The sequence below is a fragment of the Pyrgilauda ruficollis genome, unplaced genomic scaffold (assembly GCF_017590135.1).
Source record: "Pyrgilauda ruficollis isolate IOZ18807 unplaced genomic scaffold, ASM1759013v1 scaffold401, whole genome shotgun sequence".
NCBI classification, from domain to species: Eukaryota; Metazoa; Chordata; class Aves; order Passeriformes; family Passeridae; genus Pyrgilauda; species Pyrgilauda ruficollis.
In genome coordinates this window covers 7,560-34,319 of record NW_024525502.1, presented here as the reverse complement: position 1 = coordinate 34,319, position 26,760 = coordinate 7,560, and the positions used below count along the sequence as shown (strand labels likewise).

General features: G+C 43.2%; 1 protein-coding gene across 1 annotated transcript; it reads right to left on the bottom strand.

Moving 5' to 3' along the window:
• Nucleotides 1–212: 212 nt before the first annotated feature.
• Nucleotides 213–25,252, bottom strand: LOC121358940 (ubiquitin-associated protein 1-like; the record flags this gene model as incomplete). Its single annotated transcript, XM_041477527.1, has 5 exons — nucleotides 213–3,144; nucleotides 5,588–5,689; nucleotides 7,135–7,332; nucleotides 7,767–7,802; nucleotides 25,128–25,252. Coding segments are annotated over 5 exons (602 nt in total), but the record flags the coding sequence as incomplete, so codon positions are not given.
• Nucleotides 25,253–26,760: the final 1,508 nt, after the last annotated feature.

Here is a 26,760-nt window from a genome sequence, read left to right as displayed (position 1 = left end):
ATCACTCAGCAATTACTGTCTCAGGCAAAACAGACTTGACTTGAAGAGATTATTTAATTTATTGCCAATCAAATCACAGTAGACTAGTGAGAAATAAAAAACAACCCTTAAAACACCCTTTCCTTCTTCTCAGGCTCAACTTCACTCTCAAATTCTCTACCTCCTCCCCTCCAATCAGCTCAGGGAGGATGGGGGGTCATCACATCATCTCTACTGCTCCTTTCTCCTCACTCTTCCCCTGCTACAGCATGAGGTCCCACTCATGGGAGACAGCCCTCCACAAACTTCTCCAGCCTGGGGTCTTTTCTACGGGGTGTAGTCCTTCAGGAACAGGGTGCTCCAGCCTGGGTCCCCCATAGGGTCAAAATCCTGCCAGAAAAACTGCTCCAGTGTGAACTCCTCTCCATGGGGCCACAGGTCCTGCCAGGAGCCAGCTCCAGCATGGGCTTCCACAGGGTTCCAGCCTCCTTGGGGCACCTGCTCTGGCATGGGGTCTTCCACAGGCTGCAGGGTGGATATCTCCTTCACTGTGGCTGCAGGGGGACAACCTGCTTCACCATGATCTTCACCACAGGCTGAAGAAGGATCTCTGCTCCAGTCCCTAGTGGACCTCCTTTACTGACCTTGGTGTCTGCAGTTTGCACAAATATTCTCAACTCTTTTTTGGCTGTTGTTCCAGTTTTTTCCCCTTTCCAAATATGTTGTCATAGAAGTTGTCACCATTCCAAATTGACTCAGCTTTGGACAGCAATGGGCACATCTTGGAACCAGCTGTCATTGGCTCTATGGGACATGAGGTAAGATTCTGGCATCTTTTCACAGAAGCCATGCTCCTAGCCCCTCTTCTACCAAAAGCTGGCCATGCAAACCTAATACAGATGTAAATCCAAAAACCTCACTGACAAAGCAAGAGCAGTGTCACCAGGGAAGACACAGAGGGGTACATCTTTTTGGAAGGAGACCACCAGCTTTACAGGTATCAGTTTCCATCTTCACCTCTCTGCTCTCACCTCTACAACAGTCTCCATAAACAGAGTGGTTACTGTAGTGGGGAGACCAGAAAAACAACACACATTAACACAACTGAAGAGATGATTTTATTCAGAAGTTTGGTCTAAATAGTTGTTTCTTTGCTGGCAAGACTTCTTGCCCTTTCAAGATTGTCTAGTACCAGACAGATTTGTTTGGATATTAATTGTGAGAAAATTGAAACAAGCAACACAACTGAATGCTCTCAGCAGTGACGGTAAAGAAGTTCAAGTTTTGTTTTCCAGTTTTTCTGATTAATCAGGAACCCCATTTCTTCATTTCAAACTGTCACATTTCTCACCTGGGAAGGAAAGCTGGACAACTGCTTTACCTGAACCCACAGAGGCAGCAGCTGCTGATCCACCAGCTGCTGAATGTCCTTCTTAGATAAGTTTTAATTTTGGTCCCACTAATAGACGCTAGTGAAGCTCAATACTATGGGATACGTGCAAGGCAATCTGTCCTGGTCCTATTCATCGTTCATCTCCACACCTCCTAGGTACTTACCCAGTACATATTTTCTCAGCATCATTTTGTTTTAAGGAAAGGTAATTAATGTAGTTGAGAACCTCACAGATAACTCCAGGAGTTAACACTGGACCCAAATTACATGTTTTGGTCATATAAAATTAACAACATAATAGAGACAAATGTCATCTCTTTCAGGGTCCTGATGAGCTAAAACCTCCTACTGAAAAACTTAAACTGAGGAAATGAGCCAAGTCATTTTTCCCTGCCTAAGTTCTCAATGCTCCCAGCTCCATGCTGTAACACTAGTTTGGATCCCTAGGCGTGGTTCTTGCACCACTGCAGCCATCTGCTTGGACACCTCAGGTTGTTCTGCCCAACACACAGTGTGCACATGTGCCTACAGGAGCATGCAGGATCCAGCAAGTTGTTCATTTGTTGAAGCCAAAGAGCATGAGAGATGGGAACCATGACACTGGGAGTGATATTGAGGATTTTGTTAGTTTTTCTTCAGCAGAATCAAAATATTTAGTGAATTACTTTAAAGATTCCGCAAGACTGTTGATATTTTAAGTACTTAGAACTTTAACTATCAAAACCAACCCAAAAGCTGATTTCTAGTACTAGTACTAGATGCTATTGTGCAATTCTATAGCGGTGTGAGAAATGGAGCTAATGCAGTGAGTATATCTCTTTTAAAGAAAGTGCTTGAAAGGAACCTCCTGCATCACACTGAGTATTATTTAAAACAAAAAGAGAACTGATTTCCTAGCAGAGCACTGCCTTAAATATCCTACAAACCTGGGGGGGTTAAGAATACTGAGCTCCAGCTCTCTGCCTTCAGGTTCAAAAACCAACATAAGTTGCAGGTCCAGATAGAATTCACAACTTACCTATTTCAAGGGAATTTACAGATCACTCAGCATTGAACGCTCATGTCTGGCAGAAGTGTTGGATGCATGGGTAAAAAAACCCAAGAGGAATAGGCTCTCTCTTTATGCATAGCAAGTTTTTGAAACAGTGTTTTACTAAGTTGCAGACTAATTTTCCCCCCCAAAAATAAAACTCCATTGCACTAAAGGTCAAATTTAACCAGTTAATCTGGACTATGACACAATCAAGTAATTCAGTACAAGCAGACACCATGAAAGCAGCTTCAAAGAACCAAAGCATCCTAATTTCAGAACCAACCAGTTCTGTTCAACTCCAGTGCAAAGGTGAGTGGGAGAAACCACCCCATCTCTACCTATGTACAATTTCAGTAGAGACTGGACAGCCTAAATTCTCTGTGGCCAAGCTGGAAAAAAGGAAACTGAGGAAAGGACACTTTAAAATTTTAATTTAAGAAAGAAAGTTGGCTTTCAGTGGAAAGAGAAATGCTGGAGTGATGCACATGGGCGAGCTTGCTCAGACATTCTCCCTTATATGCAAAAAGCCAAACTCCTTGCTGAGATTAGGTCACCCTGGTCTTGCTCTGTTGCATGATGAGAATCCAGGACTGTGTTTTCAGTTGGCTCCTGCACGGGCCATCAAATCTTCCAAAGCCTTCTGTTGGTCATTGTTATGTAGTAATAAGACCTCATTAATGTCTTTTAGTTCAAAGCCCATTTCTTTAAATTGACTCATTAGTTGGAGAAGCTCTGTCATCTGAAAGACACAGACAGTCCATTATTTGCAAGAGAAAAGAAGATCAGTGCTCAGTGGAAGTTTAGCACACAGCCAGTCTTCAGTGACTGGGCACCCCATAGGGTGGATTTCTACACTCCAAGTACAGCCCATTCCAATGGTTGGAGAAAGTCTGCTCACACCACAGTTGGCAGAGCTCTGGGTGCAGTAGCCCAAGGAGCCTCACCTTCAGTCCCCTGGGTTTGCAGGCCTGCATTTCCAAAATCCTCTTCATCAAAGGGCACCAAAGTTTGGTCTGTGGGGGTGTCTCCCAGTAGGAAATTTATCAGCCTGGCTTAACAGATTCTGACTAATGTCACCCTGCTCCCCCACATCTACTAACTACTGTTGCATCTGAATTTTTTTTTAAGTCACATTGACTTTGCGAACAGCACAGTAGCCCTTGATATCAAATGGCTCTTCAGATCTAGGAAAAACTTGTGGGATTAGCACAAATCCTATTGGGCACACTGTTTACAATACTACCAACATAAACCACAAATCCTCCTTGAATTAAAAAAAAAAAATAATAAAGTAACAAGAAGTGAATGACTGATCAGACTTTTATGAATCCTCTGCGATTTACAGGACCTCTGCTCCACTTTGGGGGAAGGGATGCCAAATGATGACAAAATCAAACCAAAATCAAATTGGTTGAGATGGACGATCAGGAGATTAGCCATTTCCAGTTTTGGGCTTAAGCCAGTATCAAATTCATTTACTGAACTACGTCACTGCTCCCATCTTCACACTGTTGTTCCTTTGTTTGCAAGCTCATCACAAAGTCCAAGAAAGGCAAGAAGGCATATATATGATGTCAGTAGCGGCTGACATCATCTACCTGTACTTGTGCAAAGCATTTGACACTGTCCCACATGACATCCTTGTCTCTAAACTGGAGAGACATGGATTTAAAGGATGCACTACACGGTGCATAAGGAACTGGCTGGACGGTCGCACTCAAAGAGTTGCAGTCAGGGGCTCAATGTCCAAGTGGAGACCAATGATGAGTGGTGTTCTTCAGGGGTTGGTATTGGGACCAGTGATGTTTAACATCTTTGTTGGTGGCATGGACAGGGATTGAGCGCACCCTCAGTAGATGAGACCAAGCTATGTGGTGCAGTTGACACACTAGAGGGAAGGGATGCCATCCAGAGGGACCTTGACAGGTGGGACTGTACAAACTTCATGAAGTTCAACAAGTCCAAGTGCAAGGTCCTGAACCTAGGTCAGGGCAAACACTGGGATCAATCCAGGCTGGGGAATAAATATATTGAGAGCAGCTCTGCTGAGAAGGACTTGGGGGTGCTAGTATATGAGAGGCTGGACATAACCCAGCAATGTGCACTTGCACCCCAGAAAGCCAAGTGTATCCTGGGTTGCATCAAAAGCAGCGTGAGCAGCAGGTCAAAGGAGGTGATTCTCCCGCTCTGCTCTGGTGAGACTCCATCCGGAGTACTGCATCCAGATCTAGGGTCCCAAGCACAAGAAAGATGTGGACCTGTTGGAACGAGTCCAGAGGAGGCCATGAAAATAATCAGAGGGGTGGAGCATCTCTCCTATGAAGACAGGCTGAGAGAGTTGGGATTGCTCAGCCTTGAAAAGACAAGGCTCTGGGGAGACTTTGTAGCAGCCTTCAAATACCTAAAGGGGCTACAAGAGAGCTGGAAAATTATTATTTACAAGGGCATGGAGTGATAGGACAAGGGGGGATGGCTTTCAGCTGAAAGAGGGTAGGTTTGTGTTAGATATTAGGAAGAAATGTTTTACTGTGAAGGTGGTCAGACACTGGAACAGGTTGCCAAGAAAATTTGGGGCTTTGAGCACCTTCTAGATGTCCCTGCCTATGGGGGAAGGGGGAGTGGTTTGAACTAGATGATCTTTATGGTCCCTTCCAACACAAACCCTTCTATTTTCTATCTCTGGGGGGTTGGGTTGCACCTCTAAAGATTTCATAAAATAACTGGGCACACAACAGACAGCCAAACTTTAAAAGATCCTGCTGTCTTCTGAGCTGGCTACTTGCTCCTGTCTGTGTACCTTTGGTGTTTGCAAAACAGCCAAACAGTTAAAAAATTTCACAGCCAGGGGAGGCTGGCAGGTTTTGAAAGATAATTTGCTGCTTCTGAAATGAACTGTTTCTGTACCAAGCACCTCACCCACAAGAGAACTCTGGGTTCAAAACATTGCAACCAGAATAAGCAGGGTCTTGAAAAAATCCTGTCTCCATAAAAATGCATGCAAGTGAGAATGATAAAGGAACATGGTATAATTCTAATGCTTTAACACATAGTCACTTTATCACAACAGGAATGCCCTTCAGCAGTCAGTTTTGGAAACAAGGTGGCATTGCCACAAACGTCAGAATTACATCAGCCAGAGGAACTGCACATTGTCTCTATTCCTGTACACATTGTGTCCTCACCTTCTCCTCTGAACACTGGTACATTTCCAAAGCTGCTTCAACAAGAAGTGGATCAAAGCCCTTCTCACAAAGCTGTCCATGTACAAACAGGTAGTCCAAAACCTGTGGGGAATGAAGAAAAGAAACTAAGCTTGCAGAGCAGCATCTGCAGCACATGGCTGAATACCGTCTTTGTACATGCAGAGGGGCTCAGCATGACTTTACCCCAGGCTTCACCAGGGACTCAGATAAAAATCTTCCTAGTAGATCTGAGACAGTCTTTATGCAAGAACTTGTTCAGAGAAAGCAGATGAACCCTTTTGTCCTCCTGTGTTCTCCCACCAGCTCTGAACATCATCTGCTCTAGTCAAAACAGTCTCACAAGCCAATTTTTAGAAGTTTAACTGTGCTTTTTATACTACAAGTTTTTAAGATGAAACTGTAGATTCAACAGTCAAGATGTCTCAGCTTTTAGCTTCCTCTCAGCCAGTCACAAGAGCTAATGCAATCTGAAAGCATTCAGCCTTTAAAGATCAACTCAGCATACTAGTGAGTGAGCTGCAAATCCGAGCTCACATGCACAGAAACCACTGCCAAATTTCTTATCTGTCCTCAATTTTGAGAGGTGGGGGAAATGTCTGATAGGTAATGCTAGGTCCACAAAAGAACACAGCTTGCAAATACAGCAGGATTTAAAACCACCAACCTAAGGGACATTTTTTTATTTGATACTACAGTTCACTCCAGCACACAGCTTAAATCACTCTCAATATGTAGGTAGTGGGCAAGCAGATCAGCTCCGCAAGGAGTCACTGGGACGCTCCTCCTCCCCAGGCAACAGACACAGTCCTGCCAGGCAATGCTCTGCACACAGTTCACCAAGGGTTTCCCACACAGAAAGTTTGGCCACACTCTTCCTGCTTTAAAATGTTTGATGCAGATCCAAGACACAGAGTCACACTTCACCCTGCAGAGCTTAATGTTCAATGACCTCGTTTTAGCAAGTGTTTGAGGAAACACAATGAGGCAGGAAGTAACACAGCACACAAAAGAAAGTTGGTCAGTCATGCCTTGCAAGAGGCTTTCCGGGATCTTGTAAGCCTTCAGGGGCAAAATCCCCCTCTACAAGTAGAGACATCAGCATTGCAACCCATGCTCAGAACAAGGGAAGTTGGCTGGATTTTTGTCACATGGCACTAAGCATGGCATAGAGCCATGCTAAGCTTCCTTTAGATGGTTTTGTGGCTTCTGGGAAGGCCCAGTACCTCTCCAAGCTTGACATGGAGCTAAGGGCCCATCCCAAGCTCAATGCAGCTCTTACCCAGCACCCACAGGTGTGGTTGACTCAGTTTCTCATCAGAAACAAGTTTGGACACTCTTTTCTTTGGTTTTGGGAGCCTTTATTACCAGCTGACAACTTCTCTAGTGGTTAACACCACAGCAGTTACAGTCTGCAACCCTTTGTTAGAATAAATATATTCCCCCTATACATTTTGCAAACTTAGGTTTGTTTTTCAGCAGAATCAGCATCCAGTCAAGGGTTTCTTCCCCACTGCACAAGCTCTTACCTGGTCTATGTTCTGCCCCTTCTTCTTCATGGCTTTCAGGACGTCTTCAGGCGCATATCCCATGTTGACAACTGTCTCTATGCACTGCCTCTCACTAGCAGAGAGGGCCTGCTGTAGTTCAGGAGCGGGGTCACCTGACTGCTTTGTGCAGCTGATATTACTGGGCACTTTAGACACTGGGAAATTTTTGTGTGTTACCTAAAGGGGAAAATCCAGAGGCTGAGGTGATGGTCATCTGCATCCCCTCATCCTGTTTCTGGCTAGTGCAGAACCAGGATACCCCATATAATTAATCCAATAGGCTTTCTAGACTGCCCTTGGGAAGTTACTCACTGTTCAGATGAAACCAAGCAGTGCACAGTCTGATTCCTACCATACTTTTTTAACCCTCAAAACAGCAACCAACAACTCAGATTCTTTCCAATATATCCTCTCCCACCAGTGGATGAAAACCTTTCAGTGCCCAACCATATGATATAGTCAAACCCTGTACCTCAGCAGAAGCATGCAGATTGCTTTCTTTACCCCCAGTTTACTCATCACTTATGATTTTCTGTACTCAAAGGAACACTACTTCTAGAGATTTTCAGAAACATGATCCAATGCAAGCACACAGGTATTTGGGAACTTACTGTAAGTATTTTTGTTTCCTTGTAGTCTGGGTGCACCTGTTGGACAACACACAAATAAGATGACTATAAACATTATGCACCAGTGAACAGAATTTGCTACAACTGGGGAGGAAAGGTTTTATGGGAGAGATCTGGGAATAAGTCTACTATACTAGGGAGACTTGTGGTCTGATCAGGTTTCCACATGTGAGATGCAGACATTACACAGTTATGTGAAGTTATAGAATAGACATCATAAGGATAATTTCTTCTTTCAGCACTCTATAAAAACAGATTATATGCCAAGAAGGATGCATCCCGTCTCATAATAATTGTAAGCTTTTTTATTCTGTCACTGTGACTTCTATGTGTTCACAAAGCTCAGTGTAACATGCTGGCTGAATGATAGTGATAATTTTAAAATCATTGCCTAGAGACTTTTTTTTGACCATGAGGAGTAAGAGAAACACATATCTCTTTTCTACTCTCAAAGCACTTCATTTTATACACCTGTGATGGATGCACTCAACCCCCTTAACTAAACCTGCAGTAGTTTGATACAGGCTCCAAAGGAGGTAAAGGTCTGAGCTGTAATTCTATGAAACACAAAGGAGCAGAGACCATCGATACATATGAGCTTGGAACATGATTGTGCAATTAACACATGAATTGTGTGTGATTTTTCCAAGATGCATTTATCAAGGACCAAAGAAAGTTGTGGGTTTAAGAAGTCTCATGCATACTTTTCCCATCATATGCAATTTGACAACAAGCCAAGCACTTTATCCCATAAATATGACAGTCTAAGTGAGCCACCTTTGAGGTCTCCCTGCTAGGCAGCATGGCTGCAAGGCAGTTGTCTCCTCTTGAGCTGGGACGCCTCTCACGGTTGCTTCTGGAGGCAAAGACCCTTTTATCAACAACAGATCTTTGGACGAGTCAAATTTGAGTTCTCTCTAAATTGCGACCGAACTGCACACCAGTGTCTCTCCCCTTGAGCTGGGATGCCTCTTAAGGTTGCTTCTGGAGGCAAAGACACTTTTATCAACAACAGATCTTTGGACGAGTCAAATTTGAGTTCTCTCTAAATTGCAACCGAACTGCACACCAGTGACTCTCCCCTTGAGCTGGGACGCCTCTCAAGGTTGCTTCTGGAGGCAAAGACACTTTTATCAACAACAGATCTTTGGACGAGTCAAATTTGAGTTCTCTCTAAATTGCGACCGAACTGCACACCAGTGACTCTCCCCTTGAGCTGGGATGTCTCTCAGTTTTTGATATTCTTTACCTGAGGTGGAGATACCCTTTATTTCACAACAGATCCTTGGTAAGTGACTGATAGCATGCTGAATTAATACTAATGAAATACATCTAGCTAATTCCATTAGACATAAACCATTGTCCAAGCCTGATACTAAAATTGGACCTAGTTGCACCTAAGCTCTGTCAGGAGTTTTGAAACCAGGAGAGTCCACTATGAACCTTGTGACTCAACAGGAAGGTCTCTCTTACCCTTTTGCATCTTTGGTCTCTGTGTAAATGATTCTAAATCAATTCTAACTTGATTTTCTTTTGTATGTTTCATCCATGTAGTAAAAAATAGAGTGAACCTTGCCATCAAACTTTGTTAAATCGCACTTTTATAAATTCATATTAAAACCACTTTTGCTAATACTTTTGATGGTGATTCTTTAAGTGACCTAAATCACTTATCCACACCACCACCATATATGAGCAAAATGGCACACTGGCTAAAAAGAGCATGCAATTTTTCTACCAGTGCCCAAAACTTGGTCCCATTCTCAGTACACCAACAAGGCTGGATAATGTTCTTTGCTATACACCTGCTCCATTTCTGCAGAACCAGGCTGCCAGAGGGCAGAACCAACCCGTCACTTTATATTACTTTACCCAAGATAACAGCAGTGCAAAATCAGAACTCTGCCCTTTTCAATGAATCCATTTCAAAGTCTTCCTGTATTTTAAATCAAATTTTAAAAGACTGCAAGAAATTACTTTGGACCAAGGGCCTATGTTTATTGCCTTTCCTTAATATCTTTTTCAGCCAACATAGATTGCTTGAAAGCTTGTCTACATCTTTCAGAAAAGCCTTCTTTGGGCCCAAATTGAAAAAAGCAAGCAAACAAACAAACAAAAACTCGAAACAAACCAAAAAACCACCACAACAAAAAAACACCCTATTCATAGAAAAACAATTTTGAGACTATATGTTAGGATTTTGGCAAATTCCATCTATTGGGGGAGGGAAGGAGGGAAGAAAAGGGGGGGGGGAAAGCCTTGTTCTGCATTTCTACCCATTTTCATCTCCAGGGTAATAATTTATCTTCTAGGACACAAAGCCTGAGAAATCATGTTTGGTCTGATGGACTGGTTTGTGCAAGAACCTCTCCTCATGGTGGTAGAGGGGTTCAAAGCTCTTCACACACCCCCTTCCTCCAGACACTTTTGCAACGCAAAAAGCACTAGAATATGGGATACACTGAAGTGGGGTTCTAGAGTATCCCTGAAATCAGCTGGTTATCAAACTGAAGGATGATGCTTTGTTATGAATGCTGTAGCCAGGAAAATCAAGACTGCTTCTTAGACTAGACATTCAAGACTCCAGGACCAACTCCTCTTTCTCAATGTATTTGAGCTTAACAACCTGTGTTTGAGGTCAGCGATTTCCAGTGGAGGAGGGAAACAGCTAAAGGAATTTTGGGGGACAAAGCTAGGACTGGTCATTCAGCAGTCATGCCCCCTTACATCTCAAACTTGCATTTTGGTGCCTTTCAAGAAGCAAACATACATTGCTTTCAGTATGTACTTGTACACTGTGCCTATTTTAGGGACTTTATAGGCCGGGAGCCCTGTCTGCAGCTGGTGTGCCTGCATACATCATGCTACTGCAGCAATATATATTCTGAATGGTCTACCAGGAGCGCCCCATTCTCCAGCAACCAGATTTATTTAAAAGCATCATACTAATCAGGTCTCTGATCAGCTTTGTTTAATTCCAACCTGCTGACTTCACTAATCATTTCTCCCCTCTGCCAATGCTGCAAAAAGCAAAATAGTGATCTTCAAAAAAAAAAAAAAAAACCCCAAAAAAAACCAAACAACCAAGACAAAAAAAAAAAACAAAAACCCACCATAAACACACTCAGGAGAGGGGACCACCCAGAATAGAATCAATGCTGTCTCAGAGAAATCACAAGTTTATTTCTATCCAAAGAACCCTAGATCAAATTCACTAGTAAAGCATAAACTCCAGTGGAAACTCCAAATCCAAAGTTACAATTTCTAGTCTTGTAAGAAAAAAAATTCTATATAAAAACCACTGTGAAATACACTGGGACATATAATTGTTCTGAGGCTTTCTAAAAAGGACAGGCTTTTTCTTGTGTAACCTTGAAGGGAGACATGACCCTTCTGCTCCCAGTCACAGAGATGACTGTGACTTCCTTCTATCATTTTCACATTCTGAGGACTTTTGTTACATTTACTTCAATTACAATTTCAAATTTTTGTTACATTTACAAACCATGTCCAAGGAAGAACTGGACATGGCACTCAGTGCTCTGGTCTAGTTGACAAGGTGGTGATAGGTCAAAGGTTGGACTCAATGATCTTAAAGGTCTTTTCCAACCTAAATGATTCTGTGATTCAATTCCTTGCAACTCAGCTGTCCTTTTCCAGCCACTGGGATCATATTGTGGAAATATGAAACAAGTACATTCTGAAGTCTAGTTCTGTTGGCATACCTATTTCTTGGTTTGCTACTTCCAAAATAGAAACAGTTTCAAATTAAGATCTCTATTACTTCTCCTAATAAAACTATTTTTTGTTTATCAGTTTGTATCTTTCCTTACAGCATTCTTGAGAATATACCTTTGGTCTTAGTCTTTAATAGGTTCTAATCCACCATAGAGATTTGAATAGTCAAGCGTGAAAATGTGGTCATCTAGTTGTAAGTGATCTTTCATATTAACCACTAGAGATGTGTCATACTTTAAGTTTTCACCTCTGAGCTACATACGAGGATAGTCACCCCTCAAACCTGTGATCTGTAACAGTGAGGAGTTGCTCAGCATGCTGCTGTTTCTGCCAAAGTTTACTGTATTAAATTTGTTCTAGTAATCAATAAACAGCTGTTCTCCTGTGCTGAAAAATACACTAGTTGTCAGAATACTGTAGTTCACAATCAATAATGCATTTACCTAAGTCTGAAAAGAGATGAGAGAACAGGAGAGCAGCAGTGTCACTTGTTTCAGAGCACATGGTGTCACAAAACCCTGTAGTATGTCATTAAGGCCACAGAACCACTGAAACATCATTTATATTGGACAGAAACAGCCAGATTATTTTAGAGCCAGCTAGAGGATTTGACCATACAGCTTTCACTAGGCTTCATGAGTACTGTTGTTCAGATCTTAGGTTCTTTAGGGAAAAAAATAACAAGCTTACTGATGTGCAGGTTTTGGCTGGGGTTGTTAGCTTTCTTCACAGTACCTAGTATAAGGTTGTGTGCTGGAAAGACTGTTGATAACATAGAAGGGGTTTTTATTATTACTGTTGAGAAGGGTTTGCACAGTGTCAAGGCCTTTTCTGCTTCTTGTACCGCCCTGCCAGTGAGGAGGATGGGGATGCACAAGAAATTGTGAGGAGACACAGCTAGGACATCTAACCACAACTGACAAAATGGATGTTCCATACCCTATGACATCATGCTCAGTATATAAAGACAGGGGAAGAAGGAGAAAAGGGGGAGACATTTGGAGTGATGGCATTTATATTCACAAGTAATTGTTATGTGTCATTTCACAGCTGTAAAATAGCTGAACACCTGCCTGCCCATGGAAAGTAGTGAATTAATTCCTTGTGTTGCTTGGCTTGTGCACACAGCTTTTGCTTTCCTTAGTAAACTGTCTATCTCAACTCACAAGTTTTCTAGCTTTTACCCTTCCAATTCTCTCCACAATCCCACTGGCAGGGGAATGAGCAAATGGCTGTGTGGGGCTTGGTTACTGGTTGGGGTTAAACCACAACAGTACTTTTTGGCACTCAGCATGGGTATCAAAGGGTTCAAGATAACAGATTTTATTGGAATGTGCTAGGACAAATTTATAGCTGTTAGTGCTGTTTATTAATTGGTAGGCTCCTGCACTTGCCATGAGCTTGCTTGCCTGACTGTTTAGAGTTTAGGGATCACTAGTGGCTGGTTTTTGCTTCCTCTGCTTGGTGTAGTGCTGTGCTGCTCATCACCTCACTGTATGGTGCCTGGGAGTGTTTAGATAGCAGCAATGGTGATGTGCCTGGGCTGGCAGATTGCCAGGGCACTGCTGCTGTAATGGACAGGCTGGAACTCCAGTGTGAACTTGAGTTGAAGGGACTGTGACCTATGGATGCGTCCACACAGGAGCAGAGATCCACCTGCAGCCTGTGGAGGAGCCTCACACAGGAGCATGTGGATACCCAAAGGAGACTGTGATCCCATGAGAAGCCAGCACTGGAGCAGGCTCCTGGCAGGACCTGTGGAAAGAAGAGCCCATACTGGAGCAGGTTTGCTGGCAGGATTTGTGAGCCCGTGAGGGACCCACACGGGAGGAGTTTGTGAAGAACTGCAACCCATGGGAAGGACCCATATTGGAGAAGTTTGTGGAGGACTGTCTCCCATGGGAGGGACCCCATGCTAGAGCAGGGGAAACAAGGATTCCTTGCAATCCATGGTGCAGACCATGGTGAGGAAGCTGTCCCCCTGAAGCCATGAAGGACTACGATGGGGACTAATAATGGTGGACTCTAGCAGGAAACCCCTTGTTGCAGCCAGTCTGGAAACAAGGGGAGTTCATTGCAATGTTAAACGCTATAACCTGGCCCAAAAGGACCAGGGGTGGAGATTGTAATGGATATACCTTTAAATTGTTGCCAGACATTATATGAGTTGTATGTTACAGGAATTACTATAACAGTGTCATGGTTTAAGCCCAGTTGGAAATTCCCCCATTCCCCCATTCTGCCCCAGTGGAATGGGAAAAAGAATCAAAGTAAAACTTGTAACTTGAGAAAAGAACAGTTTAATTACTGAAAATAAAGTAAAATACAGCAATAATGGCAAATGATGATAATGATAATAAAAAGGGAAAAAAGAAGTGATGCAAAATGCAATTACTCAACACCTACTGATTTATGCCAGGCCCCGCCTTCCTTCCTGAACCCAGATTGGCCAACATTCTGGGTAACTCCCCGCAGTTTACATACAGAGCATGATGTTCTAAGGTTTGAAATATCCCTTTGGTCAGTTTGAGTTACCTGTCCCAACTATGCTCCCTCCCAGTTTCTTTTGTGAATCTCCTTACTGGCAGAGCATGAAACAAGGAAAAAAGGAGTCCTTGACTAAGGATAAACATGACTTAGCAAAAACCTAAAACACTGCTGTGTTATCAACACCATTCTCATTCTGAATCCAAAACACAGCACTGTAACAGCTACTGAAAAGAAATTAACTCTACTCCAGCTGAAACCAGGACAAACAGAAACCACATAAGCCAATGGAGGAGAGAAGCCTTAAAAGCAGCAGTGTCCTGACCTGCAGACTAAGGGAATGATATCTGTGTATTATATCAAAGAATGGGAAGGAGTGGGGTGGTTAATGAGCTTGTATTGGATAGTGTAAGACCTCCACATTATGTAAACACTGTTGAATTGTCTTAAGATAGAAATGCAAGATGTGGCTGGGGGTGTGTATTCTATTGCCATCTGTTAGAGGTGGGGCAGTTATTGTCTGTTAATTGGGCCACCTGTCAAAACCAGGTGGGGCAGTTTTCTTTATCTCTTCCACAACCAATCCTTCCTCCAGAAAAATCTTCTGTTAACGGGACATTGAGTCTCACTGCATGACTGATAAAATTCCATCATCCCATTATATGATGCTCTGTCCAGGGGGAGGAGCCAAGCATTGCTACCTGGATATAATCTGAGATTTGGAACACCACAGGCAGCCTTTTCCTACTGGATTCCCAGAGGAAGACCAGGCCCATCTACACCACCACTGGATCTCCAGAGGAAAACTACACCCTTCTACAAGATCACTGCTTCAACAGAACCACATCTGTCACTCCAAGAGGACTGCAGCCACCATTTAATTGGACTGCTACCAACACCCTGACCAACAGGGTGTCAGGTCATATTCTGACTCTGTCAGTATTGTTTTGTATTACTGCATTTTTCTTTTATTTTATTTGAATTTTCTTCCCTAATAAAGAACTGTTGTTCCTATGCCCATATCTTTGCCTGAGAGCCCCTTAATTTCAAAATTATAGTAATTCAGAGGGAGGGGGTTTACATTCTCTATTTCAAGGGAGTCTCCTGCCTTCCTTAACAGACACCCATGTTTTCACAGCAAAACAGGAATAAGGGGTGGAATGTGATGGTTTTGACTGGGGTAGAGTTAATTTTCTTCATAGGAGCTAGTATGGACTAGTATGTTTTGGATTTGTGCTGAAAACAATGTTGATAACATAGAAATGTTTTTGTTATTGCTGAGTAGCATTTGCACAGCATCAAGGCCTTTTTGCTTCTGATTGTCTCTCCAATCCTGCTGGCAGGGAAGTGGTCCGAGTGGCTGCCTGGAGCTTGGTTGCTAGCTGGGGTCTAACCTCAACACTTACTCAAATTTCTGCTCTTATTCCTAGACAATAACTGGCGTGAAGTGTCCCCAAAATAATTTTGGAACTTGCTACAAGTTTGAAGAAATGAAACATCAAATTCCTGTCTCAGAGCTGTACAGCAACCAACTGTAACATTAGTGATCCAAAATTTTCCTCTGGACTGCTTTTAGTATTCAGAAAGCAATCCTTGCTCCCTCCTTTACAAGGAAGATGGTAAATTTTAAAAAGAATCTCACAAAGAAAATAAATAAATTAAATGTTAAAAAAAGACAATTCTTTCACTCCAGGTTAACTGCAAGCACTTTTTCTCCCAAGTGACAAAGTACATGTGTTTTTTAATTTGTGATTGCTTCTATTCCTTGAAAAGCTGGCATTTCCATTATTTCCAGCTAATCTATAAGCAAACCGAGGAACAAATCTAGAAGAGATTTAATTCAAAACCTAAGAGCAGTTCAGAATCTTGTATATCTCAGTTGGATAAGACAAAACACAGGACTGTACAAAGATCTCATATGTTTAGCTCATTGGTGTGCAGCTATGAACAAGTACCAAAAAGCTGAAAGCAAAATCACCAGAACTGGTCTAAAAATATCAGATTTAGGGGAACGTGTGAAGTAATAATCTGAGTTTCAGAACTGCCAGCATGAAGACCTGTTTAATTGATCAATTTGCAATATAAATTAAGAGGAACTACCACACATGATCTACACATCTCTCCCATTAAATGAACTTAACCACAGGACATTTTAGAAGCAACATCTGTCTCTGCACCTTCACAACTCCACATCTCCCCAGCAACCCCAACTCTAATCCACTGTGTGTTTACCATAATCGCTGTGCTTTGAGATGATTCTTCTGTACAAACTGTTGATGCAGCCAGGGAAGGCAGTCTGGATGAAGAGGATAATGTTGATGTCTCCATGCCACTGTCCTCATTTAGAGCAGAAAGACCCACCATATGGTGTCCATTCAGTTCACTGGTTTTACTCTGAGCACAGGTCTGCAAAGAGCTGAGCAAAGTGTCATTGCGGAAACAGGTAGTGCTGTGGAAAGTGCTCATAAGCTTTGATGATTTTTGATCACTCTCATCGGAGTCAAGTTTAGGAAAGGACAGGGATTTTATATTGCTCACTGAAGTGATAGGGGACAGGGACACCTTGGAAGACAAGGACATCTTTTCACAGTTTCCCAACTGCGGTAAAGTGATAAAGCCATTTGGTTTGTGAAGGGGTTTGAAGTCCAATGTAGCCCTTTCTATGGATGTCAGAACTTTCTCATCTTGCAACACAGACTCAGACTCTACTTTGGGCAAAGTATTATCTAATAGCTGGGCAACAATTGGCCTAGTAGTACCAATATGAATTTCAAGGATATTTTTTAATTCTTCCTTATCATTGATAGTTTTTAATTCCAGTTTGTCAAAAGGGTCTTCTTCACATTCAAAATCAGCTGGGTTGAAGTCTGCTTTTGGATGAGGTGGACTGAGAACCTTTTGCTTCACAGCACTGCTGTTGGCTGGTGTGGGAGTAAGAATATTATTGTGCTGCAGGCTAGCGAGGATGGGGTTAATAGGAGGAGGCGTGACTTCAGGGCAAGGTCCCTCTGAGAACCCCATTTTGGTGATATCCTCTGAAGCTGCTTTTGATTTTGCTAGTGCTTCTAGTGCCTTGTGTTCAGCTTCTCTCTGGGCAGCTTCAATTTTTTTGATATCTTCAGCCCATTCAATTGTTTTCTTTTCCAGTGAGAAGTCATACTGGCCAGGGATGGAAGGGAAAGGAAAGGAGAAAAAAGATAAATTATATCAGGATCATAGCCACTACTTCTAACAGCAACATAAGTAACAGAATAAGAGCTACATGAATTACCATGGACAGGCATAAATTTTTCCCAGCACCTCTTGTTTCCCAGCATATCTTGTCTGTAGGTTTACAGACTGACAAAAGCAAAAGACCTCAGAAATAGTTCATTTTGTCTCTAGCACTAAAGCCTGTCTATAGTCTAGATTAAAGTATCATATTGTGCCTCCTTCCTACATTTAGGTTTACTATAGAGCTACTGATCATCTGTTGGAGGTTAGAATTTTTTGGGTTTTTTTCCTTTCTCTCAGGGAATTTTCTCCCATCTGTTGCCTAAGAGAAAATAATGACTGGTACTAAAGAGAGACAAAATAAGAGGCCAAAGTGGGGGAAAGGGTTGCAGCTGGCTGCAGCCTCTTAGATGAGGGACTTTCTTTTGGAAGGGCAGAGATACCAGGAGATTTTGGCTGGGGGGTGAGGGGCTGGGCTCAGCTCTTCTCTCTCTCCTGCTCCTGGGATTGGAGGGAAATGGTCAAGTTGCTCCTACCACAGGAAGAATTCGCTGCCGCCATGTCCTAGGGTGATGTTATGATGCTTGTATCCCCAATTGGGTGTTCGGTTTATGCTGAATATTATATTCTGTGCCTTCAAGACTGGCTCTGAGAGCGAAGGTGGGGAGAAGAAGAAGCACGGAGTTTTGTTATCAGCCTGCTCTCACTCCTCCACTGTGGTGTCTGGGCACGGATGTGGCAGAACACGGCGCTCCATTGCTTTTTAGTTAGTTTAGCTAGCTGAGGCAGAGAAGTTCCCTGGACTGTTTTTCTTTCCCTTTTCTGGGAACTGTTCGAACCTGCTCCAGACTGGGACCCAGGGAAACACTGAGAGCTCACACTTTGTAGCCTACCAGGGCCTACTCTGGGCAGCATCCTTTCCCAGCACCAGAGGGACTGATAACAGAGCAACCACCCACCGGAGAGACTTTCTGAATTTGTCATCTCTTCAGAGCGGTGAATGAGTTTTGTCATCTGGTATTGTTCATTTTTTGTGCTGGGGAGTGCTTTGCCTGTTAAATAAACAGGTTTTTTTCCACCTCTCTCTGAGGAAATCCTTCCCAAACTGGTTGGGGGGAGGGGCCGTGTGGGTTTGCTTTCTGGGGGGGCCCCTTTTGGAGGTTTTCTCCCAAATTTTCCCTAAACCAGGACACACCACAGAGTCCAGCCCAGCACTGCTTCATCTTTGCCATGCGTGAGTCTCTGCTCCTAAGACCAGAAGGTGAACTGGGACCTTAGTAACACCCAATCTGACTGGAAAGGACCCTCACCCTATATTCAGGTGCCTCAGTGGAAAACCTGGGACCCCGATCCCCTCCCCTTTCCCAGAGGGTATGTTACCCAGGTGCATGTGGCAGCTGCTATGGACAACCCCTGCTGCACTTTCCAAGCCCCATTGTTTTATGCCACTGCCATGTCCCGCTGCTTTCTGCCGCTGCCTCAGACTTTTCCACTACACTCTAACCCAGCACCCCATGTTCACCTGGCCACCACGGCTCCTGCTAAGGCTGTGGACTTTTCTATTACATTTTTTTTGCCACTCTGGGGCTTGCCTGCCTCTGCTGTTCCAGCTGCTGCTCCAAGGTTCCTGCTACAGCTCCTTTCTCTATCTGGAGGGGCACCGGGCCCGTCGTGAGTTTGTAAAGGAAACCCCTTTTCTATTTCTTCCACCTGCGCGTCCGCCATTGCCCACATGGAGAGAGGCGGCTGAGCTCGTGCCACAGCAGCCCCTGGAGCTGCGGGGGAATCATCACACCTGCCCTGCTCGGCTCAGATGGGAGCCACCAGCGCCCCTGCTGGCTGTGACTGTAACTGCACTGAAGGGGAAATGCCTGAAGCCATGATAAGGCTGTTACTGGGGTTCTGTTTTTGCTTGTTGTTGCTGCCGTTGTGGTTGTTTGTTTGCCATATTAAACAGATATATATAGAGTCCAGGAAGTTTTTAGAGTGTGTGGAGGATAACTTTTTGTCACAGCTGGTGAGTGAGCCCACCAGGGGAGGGACTATGTTAGACCTGTTGTTTGCAAATAGAGATGGACTGGTGGGAGATATGGCAGTTGGAAGCTGCTTGGGGCATAGTAATCATGAAATTACAGAGTTCTCAATATTTGGTGAAATCAGGAGGAACATTAATAAGACTTTTACATTGGACTTTCGGAGGGCAGACATTGGCCAGTTTAGGAGACTTATTCAGAGGGTTCCTTGGGAAGTAATCCTTAAAAACAAAGGAGTTGAGGAAAGGTGGGCATGCTTCAAAACAGAGATGTTGAGGGCACAGGAACAGACTGTCCTTGTGTGCCGAAAGATGAGTCAACAAGGCAAACATCCAGCCTGGATGGGCAACGGGGTTTCGAAGGAACTTAGGAATAAAAAGTGGATGTATCATCTTTGGAAAGAGGGTCAGGTCTCTCAGGAAGTATTTAAGGGGGCTGCTAGGGCATGTAGGAAAAAAATCAGGGAGGCCAAAGCTCAGTTCAAACTTAATTTGGCAACTTTGGTAGAGGATAAAAAATGTTTCTACAAATTTATTAATGGTAAAAGGAAGGGTAAGACCAGCCTTTGCTCTCTACTGGATGCAGGAGGGAACTTTGTAACTGCAGATGAGGAGAAGGCTGGAGTGCTTAATGCCTTCTTTGCCTCAGTCTTTAGTGGGAAGACAGCTTGTCCTCAGGACAACTGTCCTCCTGGGTTTGTAGATGGTGTCAGGGAGCAGAATGGTTCTCCTGTTATCCAGGAGGAGGCAGTCAGAGAACTGCTGAGCTGCTTGGATGTTCATAAATCTATGGGATCTGATGGGATCCATCCTAGGGTGATGAAGGAGTTGGCAGATAAGCTTGCAAAGCTGCTTTCCATCATTTATCAAGAGTCGTGGCTCACTGGTGAGGTTCCAGATGACTGGAAGCTGGCCAATGTGACACCCATTCACAAAAAGGGTGGTAAGGAGGATCCTGGTAATTACAGGCCAGTTAGCCTGACCTCAGTACCCGGTAAGGTAATGGAGCAGTTTATATTGAGTGTCATCATGTAGCACTTACAGGATGGCCAGGGTATCAGACACAGCCAGCAGGGGTTTTGGAGGGGTAGGTCATGTTTGACCAACCTGGTCTCCTTTTACGACCAGGTGACCTACCTGGTGGATGGAGGAAAGGCTGTGGATGTTGTCTATTTGGACTTCAGCAAGGCCTTTGACATGGTCTCCCACAGCATACTCCTGGAAAAGCTGGTAGCCCACAGCTTGGACAGGAGCACTCTTTGCTGGGTTAAGAACTGTCTGGATGGCCAGGCTCAGAGAGTGGTGGTGAACAGTGCTGCATCCAGTTGGCCGCCAGACACTAGTGGTATCCCTCAGGGATCTGTGCTGGGGCCAGTTCTGTTCAATATTTTTATTGATGACCTGGATGACGGTATTGAGTCTTTCATTAGTAAATTTGCAGATGACACTAAGCTGGGAGCGTGTGTCAATCTGTTGGAAGGTAGGACAGCTCTGCAGAGAGACCTGGAATGGTTGGATGGATGGATGGAATCCAATAAGATGATGTTTAATAAGTCCAAGTGCTGAGTCCTGCATTTTGGCCACAATAACCCCCTGCAATGTTATAGGCTGGAAACTGTGTGGCTGGACAGTGCTCAAGCCAAAAGGGACCTGGGGGTACTGGTTGACAGCCAACTGAACATGAGCCAGCAGTGTGCCCTGGTGGCTGAGAAGGCTAACGGCATCCTGGTCTCTATCAGAAATAGTGTGGCCAGCAGGACCAGGGAGGTCATTCTTCCCCTGTACTTGGCACTGGTGAGGCCGCACCTTGAGTACTGTGTCCAGTTCTGGGCCCCTCAGTTTAGGAAGGATGTTGAGATGCTTGAGCTTTTCCAGAGGAGGGCAACAAGGCTGGTGAAGGGCTTGGAACACAAGCCCTATGAGGAACGACTGAGGGAGCTGGGGTTGTTTAGCCTGAAGAAAAGGAGACTCAGAGGTGACTTTATCACTCTCTACAACTTCCTGTGGTTGTCATCAGGTGGGGATTGGTCTCTTTCTCCAGACAGCAACTGACAGAATGAGAGGACAGAGTCTCAAGCTGCGCCAAGGGAAATTTGGGTTGGATATTAGGAAAAAGTTTTTTACAGAAAGGGTGATAAAGAATGGTCTGCCCAGGGAGGTGGTGGAGTCACCATGTCTGGAAGTGTTTAAAAAAAGACTGTTTGTGGCACTCGGTGCCATGGTTTAGTTGAGATGTTAGGGCATGGGTTGGACTTGATGATCTTGAAGGTCTTTTCCGACGTAGTGATTCTGTGTGTGATTCTGTGTATGATATACTAGTAAAGAACTGTGTTCTTTTTCCCATATCTTTGTCTGAAAGCCCCATGATTTCAAAGTTATAATAATTTGGAGGGGAGGGGAAAGGGTCACATTTTCCATTCCAAGCTTGGTTCCCACCTTCCTTGGCAGACACCTGTCCTTTAAACTAGGACATCATCCCAAGATCAATTTATCAGTTTCACAGCTCTCCCACCCTCTCCCCCCAAGACAACAGATGTAGCGAGCCTACTAGATAGCCATACCCAGATTTAGCATCACTGAACTACCTCCTGTCCACAAGTTCCACAAGTCATTCAAGAGTACAGAAGAGTATTTTTTTTTTCATCCAAAGACCAATACAGTATTACTCAGTTCCCCCTAATATATTTCTAAGGGACTTGATATTATAGTTTTATACCCACTAGTTTAAGAGGTATTGGTATTAGTTCAGTGCCAGTGGCTCAACAGCAAAGGGCATATACTGGCTACATCGATGATGACAACTACCTGCAGTAGCAAATTTTGATGCAGTTACTGACATGACAAGGTCTCACAAGCTTTTCTCATTTAACACCAGCTCCTTCAGGGCCAGGTTAGCACAGGAAGGCATTTAAAAGCTACTCACTATCAGTTTACTGGCTATAGTAGTGGCCTGGTTGAAAGGACAACATTCTGAACAGACTAAATTTACTTAAAGCTTTAATATCTTAGTAAGAATGAACAACCTCAAATGCTCTTTAAATAACCAAAAAATGTTCAGAAAACACAGCCTACAAGTGCAGGATATAACCCGTGACTCACAAGAAGTTATAAGATACCCTTGCCAGGATAATGGCACATAACTGGAGTGCTCTTGCCATGGGACTGCTAGGTCATATAAATTCCTGTCTCTAAAGAGCAACAAACCAGCAAGGCTTGCTAGGCTTCTACTAAGCTTTTCTGGGACTTGCTACCTGTTGCACCACATCCTATCCTATAGCAGGCTCCAGTGAGATCCTGGAGACCTGTTGTCTTAACTGCATAACAGTTTTCCATTCCCTTAGTTCTAAGACTCCAAGAGATGTGATACACAATTTATCAGCAAGGTGACTTTGAAAAACAAATCACTGGCAGAAGTACTGAGCACTACTCATTATACATTCTTTGCTATTCGAGCAGAGCTATCAGGGTTTTTTTGTGTGTGTGCATGTGTATGACTATATACATGGACCAAAACTGACCAATTTTTTTTTATATTAAAAAGGGGGTATTTATATAAAAATATATGGCTTTGGGCAATTTTGCTTCCTTGCACTTTTATTTTTTTAACAGCTCTCACTACAGCTGTAAAAAAGTCAAATTGCACTGCAATATGCGTATTCTACATAGTTGCATCCTATTATGCAGGGTACTTCAGTCTAATTGGACATATTATACTTGAACCTCATCATAGCAGGAAAATAGAAACATAGCACAATGAAGCCAGCAATATGACATTAGTTGCCTTTAGCTCTTCCACACTACTTTAACTGGGTGGAAGTATGTATATTAGGATACTCAGGTAATCATTTAATGGTTATAATGAAAAAGACATGATGTAGGGTTATTGAGATAGTCACCTCTCCAGTGGATGAGTTGCAGGGCAGAAAAAACAAATTTAAAAAAAAGAAAAAAGGGAAGAAAAAAAGCAGAACTATCTGTCACAAATGAAATGAAAACAAACATCAGTTTGAACTGCCAAGGAAAATCATGTATCCAAAATGAGAAAATATAGTTCAATTAGACTTCTTTTATCATAACCAGCATTTGGAGATTAGATTTTCAACATTTACTTTAAAGCTATTGATTTTATGCTACTATGAGTTTATGGTAAGAGAGACCTACTTCTCAAAGACCTGGAAGCCATCTGTGTACCATGCTGTAACCTGTTTACCCTACAGCTGGAAAAGAATTCCCACTCAGAACTCTGCAGAAAACAACAACTGAAAATTGATTTCTTCAACCCACAATTGTGAGAACACATAAAATATGGTTATATAAACACTTGTTACCCTCAAACAAGATTCTGCAAGTATACCATAGCATGGGTGTATCAGTTCTTAGCATTTGCCTCTTAAAAATGCTATTCAGATTTAGTCAGGGTAACATTTAGATCTATAACCACCTGTTAAGGGTCAGGCCTTTTTTTTATTTTCTTTCTCTCAGGAAATTTTCTTCCCATTTGTTGCCCCAGAGATGATGAATGAATGGTATTTAAGAGACAAAAGACCTAGCTGGACATCTTGGAATAACGTTGAAATGGTCCTGGGGGAGGAGGGAGGAAGGGGTGCAGTTGTTGTAGTCTCTTAGCTGGGGAGTGACCTTTGACTGGGGGGTTTCTCTTGGGAAGTGCAGAGATACTGCAAGAGGTCGGGGGGGGGGTGCTAACCGAAACTTGGCTGGGGGTCAGAGGCTGGGCTCAGCCCCTGGTCTCTCGGCTATTGGAGAGGAGAGGATGTGGTGTGGGGAGTGGGCCCCTCTCTTTCCCTAGATGGGGCTGCGTTGTGATTTGCTGCTGGAGTCTGGGGTTTTTTTTTTGCTGTTTGCAATGGCTGCTGACATCGACTGCTGCCCGATCAGACCTGCCTGCCCCCCGCTGCTCCAGGATTTTTGCTACACTTGAGCTCGACCTTCCCCCCACATCTGCCCAGCCCCCACTGTTTCTGCCACCTTGACAGGCTTATTACTATACTTTGATTTGCTGCCCCAGGTCTGCTTGCCTCTGCTATTCCAGCCCACTGCTCCGAGGCTAGTGCTCCAGTTCAGCTCACCACCCAGAGGGGTACTGAGACTGGCTGCTCCCCATGAGTTTTGCAAGGGGAGCCATCTCCCATCTACCCCCTTGCCCAAGCTGCCATTGCCATGAGGAGAGACTTCTGCACTTGAGCCACAGCACCCCCTGCAGCTGCGGGGGAATCATTGCACCTGTCTTGCCTCACCAGGACCTGGTAGCTCTCTCTGCTGGCTGCAAGAAAGTCACTGAAACCGTCAGCTCGCCAGGGCCCACCAGTGCTCCTGCTGGTTGTGGTCGTAACTACACCAAAGAGGGAATTGCTTGATGGGCAAGGGAAGGCTGTTATTTGGTTTCTGGTTTTGTTTGTTGTTGCTGCTGTTGTTTGTTTAGCTTGTTAAATATATTCTAGTAAAGAAATGTTATTCCTTTTCACATATCCTTGCCTGAAAGTGGTGTAATTTTAAAGTTATAATAATTTGGAGGGAAAGGAGTCATATTTTCCATTCCAGGAAGGTTCCCGCCTTCCTTGGCAAACACCTGTCTTTTAAACCAGTACTCCACAACAAAAACACTGTACTTTTTTGAGTCAGATATGCTAAAATAAATGCTATTAGGTTTTTTTAAAAGTAGAAGCTTTTTGCACAGCCTATCATATTTTAATTTTTCTATACATTCTAACAGATTTTCTGCAACTACTGCCTGGCATACAAAATGACACTACAGGACTGTCAAGACTAACATTTGAACATATGTGTAAACTGTGACTACTTGCAGTTTACAGCACCAAGGGGAAGAGAGCAGAAAGGCAGAACACATCACTTACCTGGGCTTCTCTGACAAGCTGAGAAGAATCAGGCAGGCTGAAACCAATGGGTAATCCAACCTTTGCTGGGGTTTTGAATTTGTCTCCTATCTTAAATGGGACATCATCAAGATAACTGAAAGGACCTAAGATCAAAAGTAGAAATTGTATAAAAAAAACCTTACAAGCTTAATGCATTCAATTAAGACTCACATTTCTGTATTTGGAAGCTATTTATCTCTGATGCCCAAACTATACCAGGTGACTCAATGCAAAGGAAGTTGCTTGATCAGAAGCACATTGAATCTGTTTGGACTTCATTGCCTCAGTTTTGGTTTTTTGGTGGTGTTTTGGTTTGGGTTTTTTTAATGTTTTAGCTCATAACTACTAAAAAAAACCCCAAACACACAACAACTGAATAGATTTTGAAGTCAATACACCCAGTGTTTTAGCTTTCCTTGTGACAAGACTATCCCTACACAATTGGAAGGTGAAGCTCTCTCCTGAACACTGTCTTCTGTTATGTCTCTAAAAAGATCCATCTTTTTTATCATATTCAAAACAGGTTTTAAAACAGCCCAGGTTTAGAGCAGCTAAGCTAAAGTAAAATCCAAGTATTGGCATACAAGTGGGAAGTCACATTTATACACAAGTGGCCTAAAGTCTAGACACCCCACTTGAACCAAAACAGTGAAATAGCTCAAGATTATTTAGCATAGCAAGTCTGATTTTTGAAACAAGGCACTATATCTTAATTAGCTGTCTGATTTGTGATCACTCCAATGAGAAGCCTCAGACTTATTTCGTGGTCCTCCATCTGTTCTTTATATTTGTCAGTCAGGTGGTATTTAAAAAGTATTTTAGGATTAAACTCTTTCTTCAGGCATCCTGCAAACTCATAAGGCAGAATTACTTAAAGCTCAACCACCTCCAAGCAGCCAGACTACAGGTTTGCTTTCCTTGAGCTGCCGTGAAGAAGTATTAGAAAACACACAATATAAATTGCGCTCACTTTCTTGGATCTCTGGTCTAAGTTTTTGGAATTACAAGTAAGGTTTCCAGCTGTGTACAACAATCTGAAGCATTCCTCTAACGCACATTTGTAACTTTGCTTTGAGTGATGCAGATCCAAAGAGACGTGAGTGGCATCACTAAGATGGTGTTCAGTGACTAACCTCTTGTTCAGTGAGCTGTGACTCACCATTTTTATCTTACTGTAGCAAAGCATCTCACTCCCCACATGAGCTTATCTATTGTTTGTTAACCAGTCAGATAACTCAAACAAGACAAGCTGTCTTGTAGTGAGTTATTTTGGCACCATGGGGTTAACACTGGTCTGGCATCTCCCAACTGCCAATAAGCATCTTAATTTGAAGTGAGATTTGACAAGATAAGTTGAATTTCTGACTGACAGACACTCACAACTGTAAAAGCCACACCAAACTTCAACAAAGCAGAAATGTTCTATACATTTTCCTGGAAATGCGTGGAGTTTCTCCCATGAGTGGGGACACCTATTTCATGGTTACTTTCCAAGGGATTAAGTGAAGGAATCTGTGTACATTATTGTCATTTCAGTGGTAAGTTATGTTCAACTCCTAATCGATACTATTTATTTTGCTAGCTTTAATATAGGTACTTTGATATAGTGCAC